This window comes from Phaseolus vulgaris, chromosome 2 (genome assembly GCF_051622355.1).
Source record: "Phaseolus vulgaris cultivar YP4 chromosome 2, ASM5162235v1, whole genome shotgun sequence".
NCBI classification, from domain to species: Eukaryota; Viridiplantae; Streptophyta; class Magnoliopsida; order Fabales; family Fabaceae; genus Phaseolus; species Phaseolus vulgaris.
In genome coordinates this window covers 44,696,864-44,721,235 of record NC_143499.1, presented here as the reverse complement: position 1 = coordinate 44,721,235, position 24,372 = coordinate 44,696,864, and the positions used below count along the sequence as shown (strand labels likewise).

Here is a 24,372-nt window from a genome sequence, read left to right as displayed (position 1 = left end):
GTGTTAATATTTTCTATTAAAGCATATTTGGATAAGCTAAAGAATATCAATATCGATCACGTCATCCGATAAATTATTAAAATAACATTCAGATTTTAAATAAAATTTTATATCGTGATTGTGTTAATTAATATTTTCTATTAAAGCATATTTGGATAAGCTAAAGAATATCAATATCGATCACGTCATCCGATAAATATTGGAAATATTCTCGATACCTCTCATAATCATATGGTACATTTACCATAACGGTGTAAAAAAAATTAATGATTATTGGATTCAAGAGTGACTATATATTTTTTATGTTAAGAAAAATAAAATTTGTTTTTTCTTATATACAGGACGTCAAATAGTATATTTTGAAAATTAACTATTTTCTATTCTTTAAAACAATTTTTGAAAATTTAAATATTTAATTGTGAAAAAGATATTAAATTAATTTTAATGTGATAAATATTAATTAAAGTATAATAAAATAAAAATATCTATAAAAGTAAATTAATAAATTTGATGTAGTTCTTTTTTTTAATGATTTAGATGAATTGTCAAAAAAAATCAAGTATTATAGCTATCCATAATCATCTACACATCTCACTACAAGAAAATCATGAAATATAAACTAATTTTAGAGACTAAAAATAATTAATTGTTATAATGACTAAATTAGAGACATTTTAAGAACTAAATAAATTTTTAGTTTCTAAATTAGTTTATATTATTATTAAATGGTTTCTAAATTGGTATCTAAATAAAAATAATAATAAAAAGACAGTAAAATAAAAATAATTAAAAAATACAATAACTAAAAACAAGTAATGAAATATATAGATTAACGAATGATGATTGATATTGAAAAAATAATTAAAGTATAAAATGGAGAACGTTGGGATTTACATCTTCATGGAGTATGGTTTCAGAAGGGAAGTTGGGGAGAAGACCAGCAATACATTTTGATATATCTAGGTATGATTTTCTTAACACACGAAATTGTTTGGTTCCAACACCTGCTTTGACTGCTTTCAAATCATTTGCTTCCTTTAGAGTTTTCTGAAAGTTGCAGTTATTTTGGTTTATCAGAGCCTGAAGTTTCTCTTTCTTCATTCTCCAACTTCCGTTTCTCAGATTGTAGCTATACAAGGGAAGGAAGCGTTGGCCATAGTTTGCTACAAACTCTATCGCTGTTAAAATGAACTCAAATTCCTCCTCCTCCATGTAATACGGAAAACTAACTCTACTCCATCCAGGTTTCACACCAACATAACCCTGTTCAAGTAATAAGCAACATCAGTTTAAACATTATTTAGCCAAATTTGGTTCTAAAACAAGTTTTTTTCTGGAATAGTGTATGTAACAGACATTTGTGTCGACATGTTATGTAACCAGTTTATGACAATAGAATGTTTAATGTTTTATAGAATAAAATGTTTTGTGATATAAATTTTTGACACTATACCTCTTGAATTGCTGATCTAATAGCAAGAGATTGAGATTTGTTGATAGTGAGCAATTGGTGGCCATAAGGTCCAGCACAAGCACACCCTCCACGAGCTTGGATGCCAAATAGGTCACTTAGAAGTGTTGCAACATAAGGGCCATGAAGTTGCTTACCTCTTTTGCTCTCTGTCTCTTTCCACAGATCAAGTTCTCTTTGTTTTTGCTGCTTCTGGCTGTCTTCCAGCCATTTAATGCCCCAACCAGGTGATAAAGAACTTTCATTGGTGGTAGAATAAATGATAAATGACAATATGGCTTGTCTTTTGGTGCTCAAGTTTCCAAGAACCTCAATGTTTGGGTTGAACATTAGTCTCTTAAGTGCTTTGTTAATGTAAACTTGTTCACGTTTCTCAATCTCTTTGTAGGTGATGTACTCTTTCACCCAAAATGCCAATGCTGCTCTCACTGTCTGGATTATAGGAGGGGTGCCCCCATTTTCCCTTTCCTCTATGTTCTCCAAGTACAGTGTATCCTGCAATATTATGAACACCCACATAAAGTTTAAAGTTTAAAACCATATAAGAAGCTTTTATTATATTCTCTAACCAACAAATATGTGGAGTTTTTTTATTTCATATTTCATACTCAACTGATTCTTCTTCTAATTAGGTTAATTTATTTTAGATAATGTGTTGTTATATGTGTTAACTAATATCAATTTAAAAAATAGCTTTTAAATTTTATTAATAATAAAAATTATTTAAAGATTAATAATAATTTTTGTAGTTTTTAAACTAGAAAATAATATTTAATTTAATTAATATAATAACTAGTTATTTATTGTTTTTAAAATTTATTTCTATTTAATAAACATTTTAGATCCGAAAAATGTTTGTATTTGTATAATTTCCTAGGATAGTGTGTGATGTTAATATTTGTAGATCATCATCTCATTATAATATATTAAGAAATGAATTTAAATCTTGTTTATTTTATAAAATTAATTTGTAAAGTAAAAATTATGTTTACAGTAAAAATTATGTTTACTGATAATCTGTAAATTGATATTATTTCTAGTATCTAGTATAGGTAGATTTTTAATGTAAAAATAAATAGAATATTAATATGGTATAGAGAGAATATCGCAAAAAAAACATTAGTTCAAATTAGAAGAAAAATGCGTATAGGTTATAAGAAATAGTTATAATCATAAATCTAAATAATATATTTATACGACCAACTTTTATAATATTTTACAATTCATTCTTCTTTCTATCTCCCGTATTCACCATTTATCAAAATACATACTTGTCTCTCTTCTTTTCTTAGCTGTGTTGCAGTGTAAGAATTGTTGTAAAAATGCACAAGCTAGGGTTATCCAATAATTTTAATATATAAAAATTCAAATATATATTAAGTTGGACAAATTATTCTCAAACACAAGTTTTTTATAACTTATATTTTTTTTTTATTAAATCATTACACTATCACTCTTTATTTTATTTTATTTTTTGTATTAAACGTCTATATCATTAAACTTAAAAAACACTAGCTTGCACTCATATAAGAAAGACTACGATAATAAAAAAACCCATATAATTTAAGAATATTAATATTTATGAATTGACATTTCTACATTTTCTACACCGCTAACATTTCTCTTTCCATTCCAATTCATATGAATGAATAAAATGAATAAAAAGTCTAACTCTAGAAAATGAAAGGTGTTGATTTATAAACACGTTTTTACAAAGGATCAAAATATAAAATGTTGGGATACAGGATACAGGAAATGAAATGATAAATAAGTGCGAAACCTTTTTTCTCTCTGGTCAGGTTACGTGGTAAGACTAAATTTATGATTTGACTTTTATATTTTGTTTATAATTTGACATAAAATAGGTTTGTGATTTGAATACGTGAATTTACCTCTTCGTTGAAGCCGTTGACGTAATTCACAGTGCCACCTCCACAAGTTGATGGCGGCGAAGATCTTAATCGGTAGAGAGCATCGTTCATGAGGAGAATCCCAGGAGAGTCAGGACCACCCAGAAACTTGTGTGGACTCAGGAACACTGCGTCATACCCATCACTCTCCCCAGACCTCATCTTTATCTTCACGTATGGACCACTAAACAAACACATACACAATTTTTCATCAAATTTTGAAAACATTGAAACACCATTGAAGCATTCAAGAAGGTAACAGAACATGTCTTTGATTCTAAATAAATACCTCGCTGCAAAATCAAAGGATGCAAAGGCTTTGTATTGATGAAGAAGCTGAGCAATTGCTCGTGTATCTGAGTAGATTCCTGTGACATTGCTACAGGCTGAGAAAGATCCCAACATGGGTCGATTGGTATCTTTGTAGGTCTCGAGTTGTAGCTTTAGAGCATCCATGTTTATCAACCCTTTGTGATCAAGGCCAATTTCTACCACTTCAGCCAAACTTTGCCTCCAAGAAAGGAGGTTGGAATGGTGTTCATGAGGTCCAACAAAAACCACCCATCTTTCCTCTGTGTTAAGGCTCTTCAAAACCTTTTCCCTCAAGATAGAGGGTACTGTGATTCCCATCACTTCTTGCAGCCTCTTGATGGCTGCAGTTGTGCCAGAGCCACAGAAGATGAGTGCATCGTTTTTCCCACCACCTAAGCATTTTTTAATGTATTCACTTGCTTCATGTACTATTTTTGTTGTCCTGCTTCCCACGTAACTGTCGCACGTGTGAGTGTTGCCTGTGTATGCAGAAAATAACACGAGTTTGGATAGATGTTCATAAGTTGAAATTCCTCAATGATTGGCTAGAGAGAAAAACCAATTTTGTTTTAGATTTGGCGTATGTGCAAGTCAAACAACAAAGATACCAATCATGTTTATATACCCACATAGTTTGAGTTACTCACCTAATGAAAAAAAAAACATATTCTAAACTGCACGAACGATTTTTCTCATGTTAATTCTTATAGGACTATGTTTCATGCAAACGTTTTATATCTCTTACTTCAAAAAATAAATTGGTGAGTTTATATAATTTCTAAAAAGAGAGATATAAACACAAAATCTTCATGGTCATGGCAGCACGAGAGGATTGTTTCTCGTAAATTCATTACTGTTGTCAAGAACATGTTTGGTATAAAATATAAATTAATATCGAAAGAGGAACACTTAATTGTTGTTTTCACATCATGTGGTTTTTTTATATAATTGGTGTTTATATAAAAACTATTAGTTTTACTAATATATCATAGTATTATCGTAGCCATACTCTTCTGTGTTAACATTTATATGCTGATAAAAAAATTAACATTTACTGATTTATTTTTTATTTTTTATCAGAAAAATTAAATAAAATAAAAAGGACACTTCAAGGTTTGAGATATCCGTATACAGGAACCAAAGAAACTCAAACCAGATAAGGATATAGATTTCTCAAGAAACCCACACCAGTTAACATTTATTAAATATTAATATTGATAGTTTAATATATTTGTAATTTGAAAAAACTTATCACGAATGCCCCAAAACATTTTTTTACACTTTTTAATACAAACATTTAGCTTAATATAAAAACAATCCAATTGTAAATAAAACTTTACAACAATAATTCACCGAATATGTAACTAATGAACCGTTCAATTTTTAAGTTGAGTTTATTAAATCAAATGTTTAAAAAAGCTCAAGTTATGTTAGTTTTTTAAAAGAAAATAAAATATTTTTAAAGTAAATTAATTTATGCACGCAGTAAGAAGTTATAAAAATTAAATTTACTTTATTTTCTAAACAAAATTATGCAAAATAAATAAATAATCTACCAATTATATGTTTTTTGTTATCTTTGCAGTACGTACTTCCAAAAGTTTTAGAATGAGTTGTGTATTAAGTTCTTAAATTTAAGACGAGACAGATTTTAAAATAACTAATTTTCAAATTACAAATACATCTTAATCCCTTAATATCAAAAGACTAAAATAGAGCTATCCTCTCAAATATTAAAAAATATTGATGCAGAAACTAAATTGATTTTAAAATTTTGAAATGAAAACTGAATTGAGAAGAAACAAAAACGTGATGATTGAGTTGAAATCTGATTTCAAAAAGAATGAAAAACAAAGTAAAGATGATGTGAGGAGAGAGAGGAAGAAAGTTACCGTAGAAAGGAAGAAGATGATTGGCGATGAAGTTTTCATTGTAGCGAAGACTGCGAGCGGAGGCGGTGTGATCAGCATACAGAACGATTCGTCTTCCAAACGGAGAATCGAACTCTGCACCGTAACCGATTATCTGAGACCTTACCCAACGCACTCTTTCTTCAACGCATTCGTTACCCGGCACTCCCGTCTCCACCACCTTCTCAAACGACGACTCCGATTCTGACTCTGACGAGTGCTTGCAACAACCTTCACGATGAGACCTTCTTTCTCCTTCGCTGGAAACACTTTCCTCATTATCACTGCGTTTCTTTGATTTGACAATGTGACGTCGTTTACGTAAACAGTTATATGCAAGAAGAGATGCATCTTGGATCCTCTCCAGATGCATTCCCTGTCCCCAACATCCAACCCACATCTATCTATGTCTTTCTCTTTAACTCTTCTTCACTTTATCTCTAACCACCTTCAACATGCATCGATAATATTCTCGCACATCATTCTCCTTATAATTATGCAATAACAAAAGAGGAAAGAAATTAATACACATAATATGTATGTATGTGGCTCAGCATCAAGTTTATTGACATGCATGATGAATACATACATATATAGTCATAGATGTCATACGGTCTACGGCCACTTGTACGTTCTCACTGGCTACTCAACGCAAATACGTAAGTAATTCTAAATCCATGTATGTATCTTCAACTGTATAATTCTAAATGTTGATTGTTATTATTTAAATAACCCTAATTAGATTAACTCCATGTGATTAATATTATCCTCTTTGTCAACTTAATGTGTAGCCAAAGGTAAAACTCATGGCTGCTTCTCGCAACAGCTAGCAAGTCGGCAACTACTTTTCAATTAATTAATAATTCAATTATTACCTCTCTATATATGTATTATTTTTATTTTAGAAAAATATATTGCATTAAATAGGTATTAAATAGGTTGGTCAATCACGTACATTGCTTCAAATGATGAAGTATTATGTGGTCAACGAATTTGTTTATTTTTTATATTTTTTGCAGGAATTGCAATAAATTTTATGTTTTTTTAATTACAGAACAATTTATGTTTCACATTGTGATTGTCAGGTCGTTGAAGTAGGCACTAATTGTATACATTTTTCTATGGGTTAAGTGCTTTTGAGACGCTAAATATCGTGTTTTTTTAACGATTTTGAAAACGTATATGTATTAATGAGTAATAGAAAAACAGGCACACATATCTTTTGGGAAGTTGCAGTCCTTAACGCTGTTGTTGTCATCGTGGACATATCAGATCAGGGCCATAACTCAGAAAAAAAAATAATAAATGTAGGCCCTAAGAGCAAAGTACGTAGTTGGTTAGTTAACTATTCATATATCATGCCATGTTAATAGTGTACAAAACACATAATGTATGGAATTTTTATGAATTGATTACACCGTAATAAAATTATTAAATAAAAATTAATTTTAGAAATTAAAAAATTATTTATTATTTAATTAAATTATATATTATTCTAAAAATTAAAAAATCATTTATTTTTTAAATTTTTTTATTTTAATAAATAATTTTTAAATTAATATTTAATTAGTTACTAAAATTTTGGCTACCAAATAATTAAATTTTAAAGTTGGTATTTAAATAGTTTCTAAATTGATATCTAATTATTTACCAAATTTTAGGTACCAAAATTAATTTTAGAGACAAAAAATAATTAGTCACTATGTTAACTAAATTATATATTATTTTATAGACTAAAAAAATTATTGATATCTAAATTAATTTTTATTATTAACAAATGTTTTCTAAATTGGTATTTGATTAACTATCAAAGTTTTAGCTACCTACTAATTAGATGGTTTTTATTTAATAGTTTTTGTTGTAGTTAAATAGTTTCTCAATTGGTGTTTTGCCAAACTTTTACCTACCAATTTTAGAATCTAATTAGTTGGTAGCTAAAATTATAAAATATTTATTAATAATAAAAATTACTTTATATACCCAAAAAATATCTCTAAAATAATATCTAATTTATTTAATATAGTAACTAAATATTTTTATGTCTAAAATTAGTCTTTGTTTAATGATTTTCTTGTAGTATTAGAATCTATCTTAACGAGAGATTGTTGGGGTTTATGAGGTCACCCATAGATATATAGTCTCATGCATGAGTTGGAGGGTCTCAACATAAATGAGTGTGTTGAAGATCTCAACTATAGATAAAAACATTTTATGATATATATAAGTGAGTGTAAATCTCAACTTGTAAACCGATTTTATACGGTTAATTTAGGTTTAATATCCACTTCTTTAACATTCATAGTTACCCTTATTGTCCAAATTTAAAATATTAAGCTTCTTACATGTGTTCCAATTTGTCTGATGCACCCCTTTATGTTTTTTTATCGGCAAAAAATGAATAAATATAATGAAGGTATTTTAGGGGTACCTCAACCCTTATACAAAGTCAGCCTAAATCTTACCATTTTAGTTCCTTACATAAACCGAAACACATAAAATAGATTAGCAAAGCTAACAACATTAAAGAACCCCTATAAAACCCCACCACACATAAAAAAAAAAAAAAAAAAAACCTAACATTTTTTGACAGATCACATACATATCAAAGGCTCAAAACATCAATCAGAATACAGAAAACTTACCCCGCAGACTTTGGAATTCCCTTCAATTGCACTATTGTGAAAATTTCAATATGATCTATCTTGCCACTTTTAAAAATCTTATTGATATGTTTCCACAACTTAGCTACCACTACTACCCACGCACAACCCCAAATTTGATTACGCTTTTATTCCCCCCACTTACCTTAAAATTTTAATAATGCATTTTTGGCTCCCAATGATCCGTCAATGTCACCCCCATCTACTCGTAACACTTAGACTTTACTAGGCAGACAATTCTGCAAGTACAAAAGAAGTGAGACGTAGTTTTCTCTTCCCCCCACATAAACAACAAATATTGCTAACCATATTAATCCCTCTTCTCGACAAATTCGCTTAAGGCACTATCTTATCCTCCAAAACCGTCCAAGCTGCATGGAGGGCTAATGGTTGAGCCTTTATCTTTCAAAAACCCACATATAAATCGCTTTCATCCCCTTAAGCGTCTTCTTTAAGAATTTTGTATGCAAATTTAACTATGAAAGCTTTTGCCTCGCCATCTTTTTCAAACTCAAGCATCCTCCTTCTCCACATTTACACTTTTCTCTCCCTAAAGATACAATAGCTCTTGTTCATGGTTCTTCTCTCATTCAAACAAATTCCTTCTCTAATAGATCTTCCAAGCCCACTCTAGATTTTCTTTCATTTCCCTTCCTTGCCAAAGAAGACATTACTTATCATAAAATGCTGAGAAAAGTCTTAGGAATTTGACCTTGAGAGTCGTATTTCCCTCCCATTTGTCCTCCCATAACCTTATCTCCCTCCCATTCCCGACCTCCCATATGTAGTTATCTTCAAAGTTGTCTTTCCATCCCTCAAGCGCCACACTTCCTTCAAATCCCTCCATCAAAGAGAATCTAATTTACTTTTCCTTTGATGCCTAAGTTCCCTCCATCCACCATATTTTGAATCCAACACTTCTTTCCACAAGCTCTCCTTCTCATAACCCAAACGCCAAATCCACTTTCCTAACAATGCAATGTTGAAATAATCTCTAGCATTCTCAACCCTCCCTCTTCCTCTGACTTACATACATCTTTTCACGAAGCTCACGCTATTTTCCTTCCTTTCGAGCCCCTGCCCCATAATAATTTCTTCTTTGGCTTCACCACTTCCTTCGCCACCATAGCTGACATTTTGTACAAAGACAAATAGAATAAGGGGAGAGAAGATAACATAAATTTTATCAAACAAAGTCTTTCTGTCATAGAGATAAACTTGTCTTTCTATATACCTAATATGTTCCTCACTATTTCCACCATTCATTCCCAAAACTTGTATCTTTTGTGACACCCCCTACAAGCATATCCAAATACTTAAACAAAATTTTCATCATATCACAGTTTAGAATAGTCACACATCGTTGTAACATATGTAAATTGTTTCTCATCTCGAAAATAGTACTCTTTTCAAAATTAACCTTTAAACTTGAAACTAGTTCAAAACAATTTAAAATGTGATTTTAATACCGAATACATTTTGCACTTTCGCCTTAATAACGAACACAACCTTTAAACCATGCACCCTTTGTACGTAGAGATAGTTCCTAAAGCTATTTCTGACCGTGATTAAAATACCAATAAAAATATGTAAACTTCATCATAAGAAATTCATTTGTTATCCAAAACTATAACTTTATTTGTGCTACATTAAACATCCTCCATCGACATTCTCATTCGTAAATACTATTGTGGTTCTCTGATTACATATATTTTATATATTCTCACTCGTACACACCTCCACACTTTTTTCTCTTTGATTAGCTTGTTGATTGTTTTTTTGCGATCAATCCACTTTGAATGGTATTTTACAATCAGCTACATTCGAATACTAAAAATGTTTCTGGTTGTGATTACCCTACCAACGTTATATTATTTATTAAGATATTAATTAATATAAATTTTATAATTTTAAGAAAAATAAGTACATAAATAAAAAAAGTTTGTATAACTTTGCTAATACTAATTTATATGATAATATATCATAATTTTTTATTTAATATATTATCTTATATGTATTTATATTTACAATTATTACGACACAAACCTTTAAATTATATTATTTACTAGAATATGGAATTAAATAAAAATATTTAAATATTTTTTAAGATATTAATTATAGGTTTTAATATAAAGAAAATTCCTTAAAATAATCATTTTTGGTATACAAAATATTTTTTATAATTCTACTTTTATTTAAATAACTATTTTTTTATCAATAATAAAATAAATAAATAAATAGAATCACTTTAGGTGATCCAACATCTATTTACTAGATGAGAATGTTAATTTTATTTTTTTAGAGTAGAAGATATTTTAATTCGTCTACTTATTTACTTCCACTTTCATTTATTGACAGGGGATATTTCTATATTTATTTTTAAAAAATAAATTACACTAAATAAAACAAATTAGTAAGTGTATTGATTTTTTTACTGTAATTTACTTAAAAATTATATTAATAACGGTTTCTAATTAATTGAACTTTGAAAATATGAAAGTTTTCAAAGTGATCGTCGTGTATACATCCATTAAATTATTTAGTCAGTGAACGAATTTTTCAAAATTCATTTAAGAAAAAAAGTATATACCAATCCTTTTAGTTAACATTTCTGGAGTTATTACGAAGTTAATTATTGTGCTGTATTTTAACGGTTGCATGATTAAATTTATTATTTTAATGGTTGCAGGATTATGTAGGCCCAAAGCATTAAGATATCACGTGATTGTGTTGGGCTTTCTAAGAGCCCATTCTGTTAGGTATAATTAATGAAGGTGTACAACGAATATAGCAAAATAAAGACTTCATTTTATTCAATTAATTCTAAACCAATATTTTCCTTATCCATCAAATATACGGTTGTTGTTCCTTCTCATGCAAATGCTACTTTTATAAACTAAAATAATTCATATGTATAGCTTTATATTTTTTTTCCTTTCTATAATTAAAGTGTAGATATTTTAACTGTCAAATTATAGATAATTAAAAATTAAAGAACTAAAGTTATAAAAAAATTAAGAACTAAAAAGGATTAGTAACATATAGGAATATAATTACAATTGAAACTAAAAAAATATAAATATATTAATATCTCTTTATACATATGAACACTACATTCAACAAATTAATACAAAATATAAGCTTTCAACCTCTGACAAATTCTTACTACACTTAACCTTTCCGAGCCCACATCTGCACACTTTTAAATTTTAAATTTTAAAAATGCTTTTCATTTAAAAATATATATGGAATTGGAAAATAACATTCCAAAAAAAATAAATTGGAATAGATTATTGTGTTCCCAGAAATAAAATAAAAAACTAGAATAAAATTCAAAAATCAAAATTCCATAATAAAAGTTATTCTAGAATTAAAAAAGATACGCTACTAGAAAACAATCTGAAAACAAAAAGGGACTACGAAATGTATTGTTATGTATCCTATTTTATTGAAGAGTATTTTTATTATTTCACATGATAGTCGGGAGGCTCAAATTTTAGACTGTTTTTTTTCACCTCCATATATTTTTTTTTTCACCTTTATAAAATTTCATATTTTTAAAAAATACTCCTGTTAAATATTTTAGATTATGTAATCTAAAAGTTTTTTTTCAAATTCTTAATTGTTTCTAGATTACATAATCCGAAAGTCGTTTTTCATTGCATGGCTAGTTTATGAATTATGTAATCCATAAGTCTTTTTAACTTCTGAATTATGTAATTTGAAAGTTTTTTTTCAAATGCGTGTCCGGATTACATAATCTGAAAGCTACTCTATGGGGTGACACATAAATGATAAAAAGTTATTTTCACGTTTTGTATGGGTAGCAGAAGAACTTATGGGGGTGCAGGAAGAAACAGTACAAATGTAATAAGATGCAGAAAGTAATTGGCTGAACCTATACGTGGCCCAACACTAAGGAAGCCCAACAAGGAATATTGTCAAGAAAACACCATGAAAGGCCTTTTTGGGGAGTGCACAACATGAAAATGGTTGTATAATAACGTGTTTTTTTTCTTCCTAAGTAAAAGAACTAAATAAAGTTCTTAGTTTTTGAGTGAGTTTTAATTATTGTCTGCATTAAACTTTTTATTTTAACTTTATAAAATTTGAAATAACTGTCTTTAGTCATTATAAAATATACAAATTTTGATACTAATTCTTAACAATATTTTTCTTTATTTCTCATGCCTCCAAAACTTGAAATCTTTCATTAGTTACGGTCCTTAACAATTATATTTTTTACAGAACAAAAATTCAAACATGTTTATTTTTAAGGATGAAGGACATTTATTTATTTGTAGAATTAGTTAAACTATTTTTTTTATTCTTGTCTAAATTATAGGGTTCTCAAATTAGATACTTACAAGATCTTGGTGAATTATTACTTTTTACTAATATTTGGTGAATAGAATGCATAATTATAGAGATAAATGGATTTTTGCTATTAATGTAATTGAATCGAAAGTAAAATATTAAATTATTTTATTCTCATTCAACTAGAAAGACAGGATTTACTTAAGAAATCTTGGTATAATTTTAGTTAAATTAACAAGAAGAGGAATAGATTGAAATGGTTGAAAAAAACACAATAAATACAACATCCTCATATATGGTTGAATAAGAGTGGTCGGCTCACATTACATTTCCCGCCAAGTAAAAAGGGGCGCGCGAAAATCCATTTTCCAGTGTCTCAGTGCCTTCTTCTTCTTCTACACTCTAAACCTAAAACTTCGAATCGGAAGAAAATGAAGGGTGGTACGATTCAGATTTCCTGGCACGAGGGCAAACCCGTCTTAACCCTCGATTTCCACCCTCTCTCCGCCACTCTCGCCACCGCCGGGGCCGATTTCGACATCAAGGTCTCTCTCTCCCTCTAGCTCGCTCTGCATGTGATTAGGGTTAATTATTCTATCGATTTCATTCGTCTTCTCGTGTTTGCAGTTTTGGTCGATAAGTCCCGCCGGGACGCAGAAGCTTCCCGTAGCTTCCTATCTTAGTAACCTCTCTTACCATAGCACTGCAGTGAATGTTATTCGCTTCTCTTCTTCCGGTAATTCCAATACGCCGCTTCTCTTTCTCCTCCTAGAATCAGGATACAACAAACTTTCATTGGATCAAGTTGTAATCAAGTTAATTCACGCGCGTATACTTTTGTTGTCACGAAATGAAATCGATTAATGAAATTTGCACTATTTTTCCTCGCTTATTGTGCTGCAAGAAACGATGTGGTGCTTTCTTTTAGTGACAACTTCTATTTCTGATGATTTGCAGGGGAATTGCTGGCCTCTGGTGCTGATGGTAGGATCTTGGCTAAGGAATGTTAGCTTTGAGTTACTGTAATTAGGCAATGTTTTGTCTAAATCGGATTTTGTGTTTCTTTATCCAGGAGGGGACCTGCTAATATGGAAGCTACATTCCGCCGATACTGGTCAGACATGGAAGGTTCTCAAGATGTTACGGTAAGACCTTTGAAATGTCGAAATGAGTAGTTAAAAGTACATAATTAAAACCTGAACATTGTAAAAAAGTTAAATGAAAAACGATAGGCTGCATAGCAGATTTCCCATATTTTAGCTTCTTGATCTCTATTCTGTTTGTCAAATTGTATATACCCCAATTTCCGTAGTTTATTCAGAGAGGGAGTGCCAAATTTGTGCTTATGCGTTTTTATTTAAAATATCGATATAATTCGATTTATTTCTGGAAAAATACACGTGTTTGGAAATAATGAGTATTATTAGATTAGCATTACAAACTATGACTACAACCATTCGTAATGACCAATAACAATAAAACCTTATCTCAACAGATGAAATCGGAAAAAAGGATCACAGGACACCATTAACTTCAGTTAAAAACCAAAGCTCCAGGAACCATTGTAAAGATCAATCACATTATTTTTTTTCAACATTCATGTTATACTGCATTGATTTCTGGCTTATAGGGGACATTTTTATGCATTAGATCTCATCTCAAGGACATTTTGGACCTGCAGTGGTCTACCGATGGCACATATATCATATCTGGATCAGTTGATAATAGTTGCATTATATGGGATGTTAACAAAGGTAAGAAAGAAAACACATGACTGTCTTTGATACACTTGAATCGTGGCACATGGCAGTTGATATGTTGTACTTGTAATGACAATTGATGTGTATGGTTTACGTGCTTATACTACATGATTCTTGTTTGTCAGGAACTAACCTTCAGACGTTGGAGACCCATGCGCACTATGTTCAGGGGGTTGCATGGGACCCTCTAGGAAAATATGTTTCTTCTCTTAGTTCTGATAGGACTTGCAGAATTTACATGAATAAGCCTCATAAATCAAAGGGCACTGAGAAAATCAATTATGTTTGCCAGCAAGTCATTTCTAAGGCAGATCAACCATTATTAAAAAATTCTCAGGTTAGCATATAAATGTCCATATCATTCTTTATTTGCATCGTGGATGGTTGTATCGTATCATACTTGAACGTCAGGCTTGATTTTCTTAATGCAGGATACAAAATTTCACCTCTTCCACGATGAGACATTGCCATCTTTTTTCAGAAGATTAGCATGGTCTCCTGATGGTTCATTTTTAATTGTGCCTGCAGGTATTAGCTTTGAGTTCAAGTGCTTGTTTCAATTAATCTTGTGCTACTTCCAAGGATGAGCTCTTGTTGAGATTTTTCTAGAGTCTGCCAGTTTTTGAATTTTTCGTAGTTTATCATCTTTTATTTTACAAGTGAATGAGTGTACAAGTCAAAGCTGATTGTTTTTTAAAATTTTCCCCTTGTTTTACTTGTCATAATTTAATTGCCACTTATTGGTTGAATCACGTCTATTGATTTCTTTCTCATACCTGAGTTCCTATAATATTTTTACTATATGCTGTTTCTTATTTTATGTCTCACTTTATACATTTCAGGCTCTTACAAAATTAATAATGCATCCGAGTCTGTGAATGCTGCTTACATAATTTCTAGGAAAGATCTTTCTAGGTAAAATTTCAGCTATTTTATTCTTTTCAGGTGCAGAGACATTATGCAAGCCCAAGACAAAGTTCTATCTTTTCTTTCTAGATGATTAGTTAAATTTCAAAGCCTCAAACTACAATTTTATCGCTTTTATGTTCAATTATTCGTGTTAAGTTAATAGACCAAGTTATAGAAGTATGCGTTTGTGATGTGTTGCTTTATTTATTTGACCTTATACACAGGCCTGCCATACAGCTCCCTTGTGCAAGTAAAGCTGTTGTAGCGGTCCGGTTCTGTCCCATGATTTTTAAACTTCAGGGAACGAATTCACTCAACTCAGGTATTTGTGTACTTGTATTTTATGAACAGTTATTATGTATAATTGGTCTGTAATAAAGCCAAAGGACTTTGTGTGATTCATACACTAATCGTCACCTACTGCTAGATTGTCTCGTTATAATTTAATTGTATGCGTGGCATGCCAGTCAGCTTAAATCTGAGACCTGCACTGCCAACTAGTATTTGCTTAAAATTCTGCATGTCTTGGAGAATTTCTTGCTCAGCAGAAGCCTAATACTGGTTTTGTTTAGTGCAGCTGGGGCATTCAACCTCCCATATCGCATCATATTTGCTGTGGCCACTTTGAATTCACTGTACATTTTTGACACCGAAAGCACATCTCCGTTAGCTGTATTAGCTGGTCTTCACTATGCCGCAATAACAGATATTACCTGGTAAATTTTATTTGCTAGCAATTCCTTTTTAGGTTTGAGAATTATAATTTTAAGGAAAGGTTTATTTCTAACTGGTATTTGTTCATAAGGTCATCTGATGCTCATTATTTGGCGTTGTCATCACAAGATGGTTTCTGCTCTTTGGTGGAATTTGAGAATGACGAACTTGGATCACCTTACTCTTTATCTGGTAAGCAGCCTTCCTCTTTCTGCTGTCAACGTCACCACTTCAATGTTTTTTTAATTTCCCTATATATATTTGGTAGAAGGAAAAGCCAAGGAGGATAGTATGAGTAATTTACAGACAGGCAATGACATTGTAATGCAAGAGAAGCCTGACAACATGGTCATTGAGGCAACTGGGAATGTTGAAGGGGTTATAGCTGATAGTAGGAAAAATGAAGCAGAAGAGAAAACTGATGACATGATCATTGAAACAAGTGGAAGAATTGGCACTGCTGAATTAGATAGAAGAAAAGCGAAACCAGATAAGGCAACGAAACAGCAATGGAATTCGTGTGCTGTAAATTTTGGAGCTCAAGACAAGGCTGAGAAACAGCCCGCTAATCCAGATTCAGAGGGAAAACAAACGGAATCAAGGGAGAAGACAGCTCTACAATCAAGTTTGGACGGTAAATCGGGTGCAGAAGAAAAGTCTGGGCAACAATTTTCCAGTTCGAAGAGTACACCCTTGTCAAATAAGCCAGCCAAGAAGCGTATTACTCCTATTGCCATTGATCCATGATTTTTCTATTCCTGAGAAATTCAATGCAATGCCCGCCTGTGTACATCTTTTTGTGCGCCATTTATTCGGAAGTCACATTTCCCCTTTTCTCATTTGTTTTTGTTGACATGTAACATAGATTCCAATATAATATTTAGTGAAAACAAACTTCATATTGGAGACTTCTCCGGACCTTTTTTTCTTCTCGTGTCCCATCTCATGTTCGAAGATGAAATAAGTGCAGGAATGACAAGTGGAATTAATGGCGAACGCAAGGTAGAGGCGAAAGATAAACACTAAAGCTTGGTATGATAAGCATAAAATGTTGATTACATGTAATTTATAGATCAGGGGTAGGTTTTATTTGCTTATTTTCTATAGGTGTACTTACTGCACAATTATGTCAGCTTATGTTTAAAGTAAAGTCTTTTTTATCTACCGTAAGTTGTGCTTTACAAAGTTTCGTTAGAGATTTGATTAAGTTATATTAAATAGTGAGATTTAAAAGGAAAATATATTTTATATTAGACGTTATTAATTTTGCTTTCTATTGTTTTATCTCTTCTTTATTATAAATAAAACATGAGTATAACAATTTATTATATTATTCTCAATTTTTCTCTTCTGAATGTTGTAAATAAAATCAAACATTTCTGCAAGCAAATGATTACCATGTTCCAAATGCCAAGCAAAATGAATGTCCCATCGATACGTAGATTCGGGAACTGATTTTTGTCAACTTGTGGAATGTGCACGTTACCTTTTATGGACTGTACCTGGATTTCTTTACCATGTGTATCCAATATTCTGTAACGTTTTTTGCTTTCCAACTTCATCTAATATTATAAAACATGTGAAGTTATCTATATATTACACTTGACTGGATCAGTCTCCACCCAATCTATGATTGTTCCAAATGCAATGTATTGTGCAAAAAATTGATATAGATTCGAACATCAAGTGTCTGAAATTCAGAATAGGGGTGATCCCATGATTGATCCTGTCAAATGGTGCCGTACCTCCATTTTTCACGAGGCCGAAAGAAATGTGAAACACGGCATCCAACTGAAGCAAGGATTTAGACACAAATCCATTCGAACAATTACATAATTAAGACAGGGAATCTGAAAAAAAGAAATTGATTGATTTGTACTTTCCTTCTCCTTCTCTTTTTGCTATGCAGAAGAACAGTATTGTCATGACCAAAACCAAAAATCATGACATGCATCTCACACATTACGTTTACTGATATACAAAGAATTGGCAAATTAAATAATTACTTCGTGCTTCATTTGTTTTGACAAGGTGGTGTGTGTATTTGGATTATACTTACAAAATCTGGTAAAGTTGAGTGTTGAAGAAAACCAATGGTAGATGGCAGAGTTCAAAATTGAAGAATGAGATGGCTTCAGATTTATGGTGTTAGAACCCGATCCATACTTCTTAGGAGGCATCAGAATTGTTTGAGGTTGGCTTGCAATTACTAAGAATGTCAGTCTCTCTAATCTGCACCCAGAAATAAAATACGTGAAATGTAGAAAGATGAAGCAGTAGAAAGCAAGAGAAGTATTCTCTTTCTGAGAGACGTGGAACAAGGGCTCAAGATTTAGTTAAGCATCCAACCCTAAAAGAAAAGTTATAATTAAATTCATCTGACTCAAGAAAAAGGATAAAAAAAATATTTTTACTGTAGGGTATATATGAAAAGAGAAATTATGTTTTGACAATTCTTCTTTTATATACCATTAATTGACAACTCTTTTATAATAATATAATAATAGTAACAACATCTAAGCCAAGCAATGATGTTTTGACAAATAATTAAGTGGTTGCTAACTGGTTGTATAACTAATATTAATTATGAATATAGGGGGAGGGACTCAACTAATAAAAGTCATGCTTAAATCATACCACATTCCCAGGCAAAACTGAAAAAAAAAGTGTTGAATTTGTTGAACTTACCGAGTGATTCAATTTGTTGAAAAGGAATTTCAGATTCAGAAAAAAGTTGGGACAGGATAATTTCATTCCACATATCAGGTACTCCAGGAAGACACCAATGGCTACAATCTTGAATAGATGGATTGTCACTCCAATTACCAACATGTGCATCACTTCGGAAAGCAGACATGGAAGTAACATGGAGAACATTTATAGGAATATTAACATTCTTTACAACGTCTAAAATTGTATCTGAAAACAAGTTTTGATCGCTTCCATCAGTTTCTAATGTTGGGTACTGGGTCACATTGCAAATTCTACGGGTAAGATCACTGCATGAACCATAAAGGCTGGATCAATAACTTTTGAAGCAAGATTTCAAAGATAATTCCTGTGCATGAATAAAAATTCCAATAAACTAGCCAAGCTATATAATCATGTTAACAGTAAAGTAGGAATACCTCCAGTGAGATGGCTCAAAAGTCCTAAAGAATATGCGTGTTCTATTTTTATTAATCTCTCTCTCAACCCATGATGCCCAAGTTTCAAGTGCTATTCTAAAGGCAGCAGGAATTGACATCCCAAGTTTAAGAGAGCTTCCAACCTTGAAATAACAGCCCCTGTTGAAAGAAAGAAGAGGACCATTATACAAAAGGAACAGGAAACAAAGATTTAAAAATATGAAAACGCAGCTTCTGCCTTAAAAAGAGAAATTCAAAAAGCAACTGAATGAATATTTAATGAATAATGAATCTGTTAGGCCTGATGGGGAAAATCAGGCTCAATTGGTTAATGGGTCAGATAAAAGGCCTAGAATCTGGAAGGTATATGAGGCTTTTATAAAAATGCATAGCTTGACCATCTTAGGTTTTTTAAGAAGTTCAAGCCTAGCCTTTTTGCTAAATAGGTTAAGCCAAGACAACCTTTCAATGAGTGGCTCTAAGCCCTTTACGGGTAGCCTAATTTATTTCCAACCCTATTTGGAAGAAATGGTTTTCAGCAGAGTGTGGGAGAAAAGAAGGGATCATTATTCTCTTGCAATCAGCTTTAGGGCTGTGAAGTCTGGGCAGAGAATTTCATCCCTATGGAGCTCTAGGCTTTGGGTAGTTAGGGAGAGTAGGGGGGTCACACATTTCTGTAATCTTTTTCCTATTTATTGGTTAATATTCAATAATACTACTTTATTTCCAACGGGGTGGTTTCTGGTTTCTATTAAAATCATATGTTTACAACAGTTTTATCTCTGCTTTTAATTGAGAGAAGCAAATGGAAGTTAATTTCAAAAGTCTGACCACTGATACTTTCAGGATGAAACATTCCATCTCTTTCTTGACCTCACTCCCATCAATTAATTTCACCATAGCTAGGTTCAGACAATAAACACAATTCTGCCAATACAACATTTTCTGACCCTAAGTTATATTCAATTTATACAAAATTATGCTTACAAACAATAGCCACAAGCTATTCCCATCCAACAGGAAAGTTGACAGAGAGCTTATCCAGACAGTTTGGAACATTCATATGAGGCTATGCATGTGGAAGCAAAATATTTTTTGTGATGATTGCAATGTTGCCCAAGTTTGCATGATTTTAACTATAACAGTTTTTTTTCTCTCACAAATGAAGTACTCTTGAATATAATTTTAAATTATAACAATTGCATAAAGAGAGGATAATTACAGATGAACTAAATTAACTGAAAATATTCAAATAGATGACAAGATGGGATAACTCCGTTCTTTCTGAAAATAGAATACGGACATAATGTAGTGCATATCTTAGTCAATCTGAAACTACCCACTACTCCCACTCACAGAGAGTGGTCTCAGGTTATGTAGTAAAACTGTAAAACTCTTCCCTCCATCCTTCTCTCTCTTTAGAAAATTAGATATTTTTCCTTAAAAAATCCAACTGTAATATTTAGATGGTAACCACAATGGAAAAGTAGAAATAATATGCAATTAAGCATGATTGAATTCAGTTTTTCTTATGAATTGCAAGGCTCAGAAGGTTTTGTAAAAGGAGTAAAACATGTGCAGATTAACAGAAGGTTAAGCCACCCTACTTAAAAGATTTGTTAAGTTTAATGAATTTTCTCAAAATGGTGTCAGAGATATCTTAAGTTAGAAATTTAAAGAACAATACATAGCTATGTGCCACACTAACAAGCAAAATTACAAGTACAAATAAAACACAGCAAATGCAATCAAGAATCACAGTAACAATTTCCAGAGTCCATGGATACTGTTTAACTGGGTAAGGCAGCCGTCTGGTCAAATTTATTTGGCAGCCTATGTATTTTCCATTGTATGGATTTTAACAATGAGAGGGTAGACAGAGACTGAGAAGGATATTGGAAAAAAAATATTAAAAGGGATATCATATTGAATGGTAAGTTTGAAAACTTGGTTTTCAATCAAAGCAATCTGTACAGATGAGACCACTTCCCCTACTGGAATAAGGTGGTCATTGTTGTGGCCATGAAGTGATGTGATCATGGACCAAGAGGAGCCCACACAAAAAGAAGTAGGCACAAGAAGTATGGTTAAAGATCAAGAAAGGGAGAAGAGAAGTCCAAGGGATAAGAGCTTCTAGGGGTGTCTTAACTACAAGCAAGGGTAAGGAGCTTGAGGAGGAGCTTCATCAAACCAACAAAGACACGGGGACCCTTAGGATTAGTGTAGATAGGAATAATACCTTTCTGTATACAACTTAGTATTACTTGGTGTTAATCCTCTCTTCTTTAGATCATAGGATTTGGCTAGCTTAGCCTAGTGTGCTTGTACTCTTCTTAGCATAGCTTTGTTTGGTTATAAGGTTTAAAAAGGCATGGGAAGGACAACTCTTAAGATAACTTTGAATGGAATGAAAACTTGATAGTTTTGTGAAGAGTGTGATTCCTCTTCTTTTCTTGGAGAGCTCTTTTCTTAGATGACATCCCAAGTAGCGAACATCCTAAGTTTTGCTTATCTCCAAAAAGGAGTGGCCCCAACCAAGTCAAAGTTCCCCAATTTTGTGCTTCAATCTTGTTCTCAAGGTAAACCTTCTTGTCTGTCTTTCCTTCTTTCTCTTAGTCTCTTTTCGCCTATCTCTCCTTCTCTCAAGATCCTTGTTTAGCCATAGCATACCAAACCTATCTATTTCAAGAATCATCCCTCCTACACAATACACAAGTTGGCCACCCAAAACTATACCATTGCAAGAACCAAGATTCAAACTAAATAGTGGTGTAAACTAAATATCAAACTATACCAAGATTCAAGAACCAGGCCAAGAAACCAAGAAGTCTTTCTTCTTAGCTCATGGCCTTTTGAGTTTACACCACTCAAATCACTCCTATAATTCCAACCAAGCACACCATTGCATTCCCCATTCAATCCGCATCATAAACTGACGAGTCATCCAATTCCAATTAGTTTCAACTTAGAACTCATCCTATCATCACCTACAGCTTCCACAACCAAGAACCAACCTTGCCCTTCCAAGAATCATTGAAGAACCCTACTAAATCAACCTTGACCAAACTGAGCCCCTCCCTACCTTTCTATAGTTTGACCAAATCATAACCTCACCAAAAAACAATCCAGAAAACCCACCTAAGTGCAAGGTTCTTTCTCCTCCTTCATCATCTATGTTCTTGAGCTTTTAGTGGAAAGATCCACCAATCTTGCAAGCCTATCAAGGCTACAAGATAACAATAGCTACTATTGTGAACAATTAGGTTAACTGCTATGAAAACTTTGTATCATCGGGAACAGTTTTTTCCCCTTAAAATAAAGGACCGAAATTAAATCAAGTTCCTTCTGTTCTTCTCAAATCAAACGAAGACATGAATTTTTTAAAATGTAATATTTATTTACTGAAGGCCATTTAATTGTAGGAAGAACATCCACATGTCACATTTGATTTGAGAACCTGATAACAAGGACATAAAGAACTTGATCTAAATTTTGTCCCGAAACAAAACCTACTGATAAACAAATGATAAGAAAAACAGTGAAGGCTGAAAAGCATGGTAATGAAATTAGAATGAACTATAGTAGATTTCCTCACAGGTCACACATAGCAACACTAATGGGCAGTGGCTTAACATTAAAATGAGAAAGGGAAGGGAAACTTACATATCAAATAGCTTAGATGGAACCCACCAGTGCCCAGTATTGAATATCAGAATATCTGAATTCACCCACTGGTCACTTATATCATCCAACTTGTCCAATAAGAGTGTGGATTTGACCCTTTTTGGTGCATGTCTAGGCATCCTGCCCTGCTGCACCAGGAAAACTGAGCGAAAAAACTCAATGGTGAAATTGAAAGCACTGAACCGAACCCCTAAAAACCTGATCTTCTTTGTTATCTGATTCCGGTTCACTTCATAAACTCCTCTCTTGTCTTCAACCCCAGCCATGAGCATACAAATCAGAGACTCCCACTGAGTCCTACTCATTGAATCCCCAACAAAAACAACCCTTTTGCTTCTAAGCATTTCCAATATACCACGCACATCAAACCTTGGAATCTCACAACTCCTCGGCTTCCACCTCCATCCAAGATAATCCCTGTCACTCCTCCCATTCCCTAAACAGTCGAATCCCGCTTCTACAAAAGGGCACTCTGTGGCATTGTACAAGGGGTGATCTTGAACCTGAACCCAGCTTCCATCAAAGACATCACAATCTCTCACTGATCCATTGTTGCCCTCAGATGAGAGAACTTGGACATTGGAAAACGCTTGGCCAAGGCTTGGAAGGACGTACATGTAGCCACCTACGGCTACAAAGAAGGAAAAGACAGAGGCAATGATGACAAGAACCTGAAACCTGAGAGAGACACATCCAAAACGGTTGTTGTTGGTGTTGTTATGATTGAGTCTGGGACTTCCAATGGCGAGGGACCTTCGATTGGAGGAAGAGGTTTTGTTGAAGGAAATGGTCCTATTCAGAGCACTCATTGTGACAGAACAGAGCCATCACGCTACGCAACCGCTGAGCAAGTTGAAAGGGCAAATAGAGTGACCCAGATGAGAAAGATTCGATTTTGGAGAGAGAAGAAAGAAACCCCGATTCCAAAAATGGATAAAGTATGGGAATACAGAAAAATCAATGTCCGAGGACAGAAGGAGAAGAGTTGTTGTGTACATTATTATGACATTGTTGGGCACAGAACATAACATGTTTCATCACAACCCACTCAGTGCTGTTAGGTACTCTTTTTCAATATTGACTAAAATACTTTTTCATTTCTATAACTTCTAGATCTCTCTCTCACAAATTTAATCACTCTTTTCTTTCTCATAATTTAATAGAATTATGTAATTGGGCCATAGAGTAGTTAATTAAGACACATTGGTAATTTATAATAATTTTTGTTAACTTACAATAAAAATATATTATTGATACTTTTTAAAAACTTTAGCATGTTTAAGAAGCATTCCAGTAACTTGTCAGTATTCATGATGATTATTAATAATTGTAAGTATTTAGATTAATAACAACTATTTTATTTTCATTCTAAAACAATAATTTGAAGATTCTGTTATATTGATTAAAATATATTCAAGTAATAAAATTGTAAAAAATATTTTAATTTTGTAAGTAATTTTTTTTATTAATTACTCTATTATACTTGAGAATTTTGTTCGATAAGTAGCTTAAAAATTAAAAGATTATTATTTTAAAAGCAAAAAGAACAAAAATTATAATGGAGAGTAATAATAATGATGATAAAATAGTAATAATT

At 32.1% G+C, this 24,372-nt stretch overlaps 3 protein-coding genes across 5 annotated transcripts; 1 reads left to right on the top strand and 2 right to left on the bottom strand.

Moving 5' to 3' along the window:
* Positions 1 to 823: 823 nt before the first annotated feature.
* LOC137812475 (uncharacterized) lies at positions 824 to 6,107 on the bottom strand. The gene is made up of 5 exons (XM_068614459.2): positions 5,586 to 6,107; positions 3,671 to 4,172; positions 3,364 to 3,565; positions 1,454 to 1,966; positions 824 to 1,263 (listed from the first exon to the last, which is right to left on the bottom strand). Exons 1-5 carry the CDS (start codon positions 6,001 to 6,003, stop codon positions 862 to 864), a joined length of 2,037 nt encoding a protein of 678 aa, XP_068470560.1. The 5' UTR covers positions 6,004 to 6,107; the 3' UTR covers positions 824 to 861.
* Positions 6,108 to 12,886: 6,779 nt separating this feature from the next.
* Positions 12,887 to 16,891, top strand: FAS2 (Transducin/WD40 repeat-like superfamily protein). Of its 3 annotated transcripts, XM_090298974.1 has the most exons (13): positions 12,889 to 13,125; positions 13,208 to 13,316; positions 13,538 to 13,564; positions 13,653 to 13,725; positions 14,076 to 14,144; positions 14,231 to 14,334; positions 14,466 to 14,677; positions 14,772 to 14,868; positions 15,183 to 15,255; positions 15,474 to 15,571; positions 15,827 to 15,965; positions 16,055 to 16,155; positions 16,232 to 16,891. In XM_090298974.1, the coding sequence occupies exons 7-13, from the start codon at positions 14,579 to 14,581 to the stop codon at positions 16,708 to 16,710; spliced, it is 1,086 nt and encodes a 361-aa protein (XP_090155100.1). In that variant the 5' UTR covers positions 12,889 to 13,125; positions 13,208 to 13,316; positions 13,538 to 13,564; positions 13,653 to 13,725; positions 14,076 to 14,144; positions 14,231 to 14,334; positions 14,466 to 14,578; the 3' UTR covers positions 16,711 to 16,891. The 3 variants fall into 3 exon arrangements, with proteins under 3 accessions (XP_068470557.1, XP_068470559.1, XP_090155100.1); XM_068614456.2 differs by lacking the exon at positions 14,076 to 14,144 and having other exon boundaries at positions 12,887 to 13,125; XM_068614458.2 differs by lacking the exon at positions 14,076 to 14,144 and having other exon boundaries at positions 12,888 to 13,125; positions 14,262 to 14,334.
* A 724-nt stretch (positions 16,892 to 17,615) lies between these two features.
* LOC137812473 (protein trichome berefringence-like 7) lies at positions 17,616 to 23,880 on the bottom strand. The gene is made up of 4 exons (XM_068614455.2): positions 22,755 to 23,880; positions 19,092 to 19,250; positions 18,652 to 18,962; positions 17,616 to 18,195 (listed from the first exon to the last, which is right to left on the bottom strand). Exons 1-4 carry the CDS (start codon positions 23,582 to 23,584, stop codon positions 18,191 to 18,193), a joined length of 1,305 nt encoding a protein of 434 aa, XP_068470556.1. The 5' UTR covers positions 23,585 to 23,880; the 3' UTR covers positions 17,616 to 18,190.
* Positions 23,881 to 24,372: the final 492 nt, after the last annotated feature.

Bases quoted from the DNA above. Each gene is read 5' to 3' on its own strand.
- LOC137812475 (XM_068614459.2), bottom strand. From the start codon at position 6,003: ATGTGGGTTGGATGTTGGGGACAGGGAATGCATCTGGAGAGGATCCAA. The intron at 4,173-5,585 runs GTAACTTTCTTC...CTGCATACACAG, and splicing joins TCATCTTCTTCCTTTCTACG to GCAACACTCACACGTGCGAC. The intron at 1,264-1,453 runs GTATAGTGTCAA...TTACTTGAACAG, and splicing joins TTAGATCAGCAATTCAAGAG to GGTTATGTTGGTGTGAAACC.
- FAS2 (XM_068614456.2), top strand. From the start codon at position 13,012: ATGAAGGGTGGTACGATTCAGATTTCCTGGCACGAGGGCAAACCCGTC. The intron at 13,317-13,537 runs GTAATTCCAATA...GATGATTTGCAG, and splicing joins TATTCGCTTCTCTTCTTCCG to GGGAATTGCTGGCCTCTGGT. The intron at 15,966-16,054 runs GTAAATTTTATT...TTTGTTCATAAG, and splicing joins GCAATAACAGATATTACCTG to GTCATCTGATGCTCATTATT.
- LOC137812473 (XM_068614455.2), bottom strand. From the start codon at position 23,584: ATGAGTGCTCTGAATAGGACCATTTCCTTCAACAAAACCTCTTCCTCC. The intron at 19,251-22,754 runs GTAAGTTTCCCT...TTCTTTCAACAG, and splicing joins CCATCTAAGCTATTTGATAT to GGGCTGTTATTTCAAGGTTG. The intron at 18,963-19,091 runs GTATTCCTACTT...TGGTTCATGCAG, and splicing joins TTTGAGCCATCTCACTGGAG to TGATCTTACCCGTAGAATTT.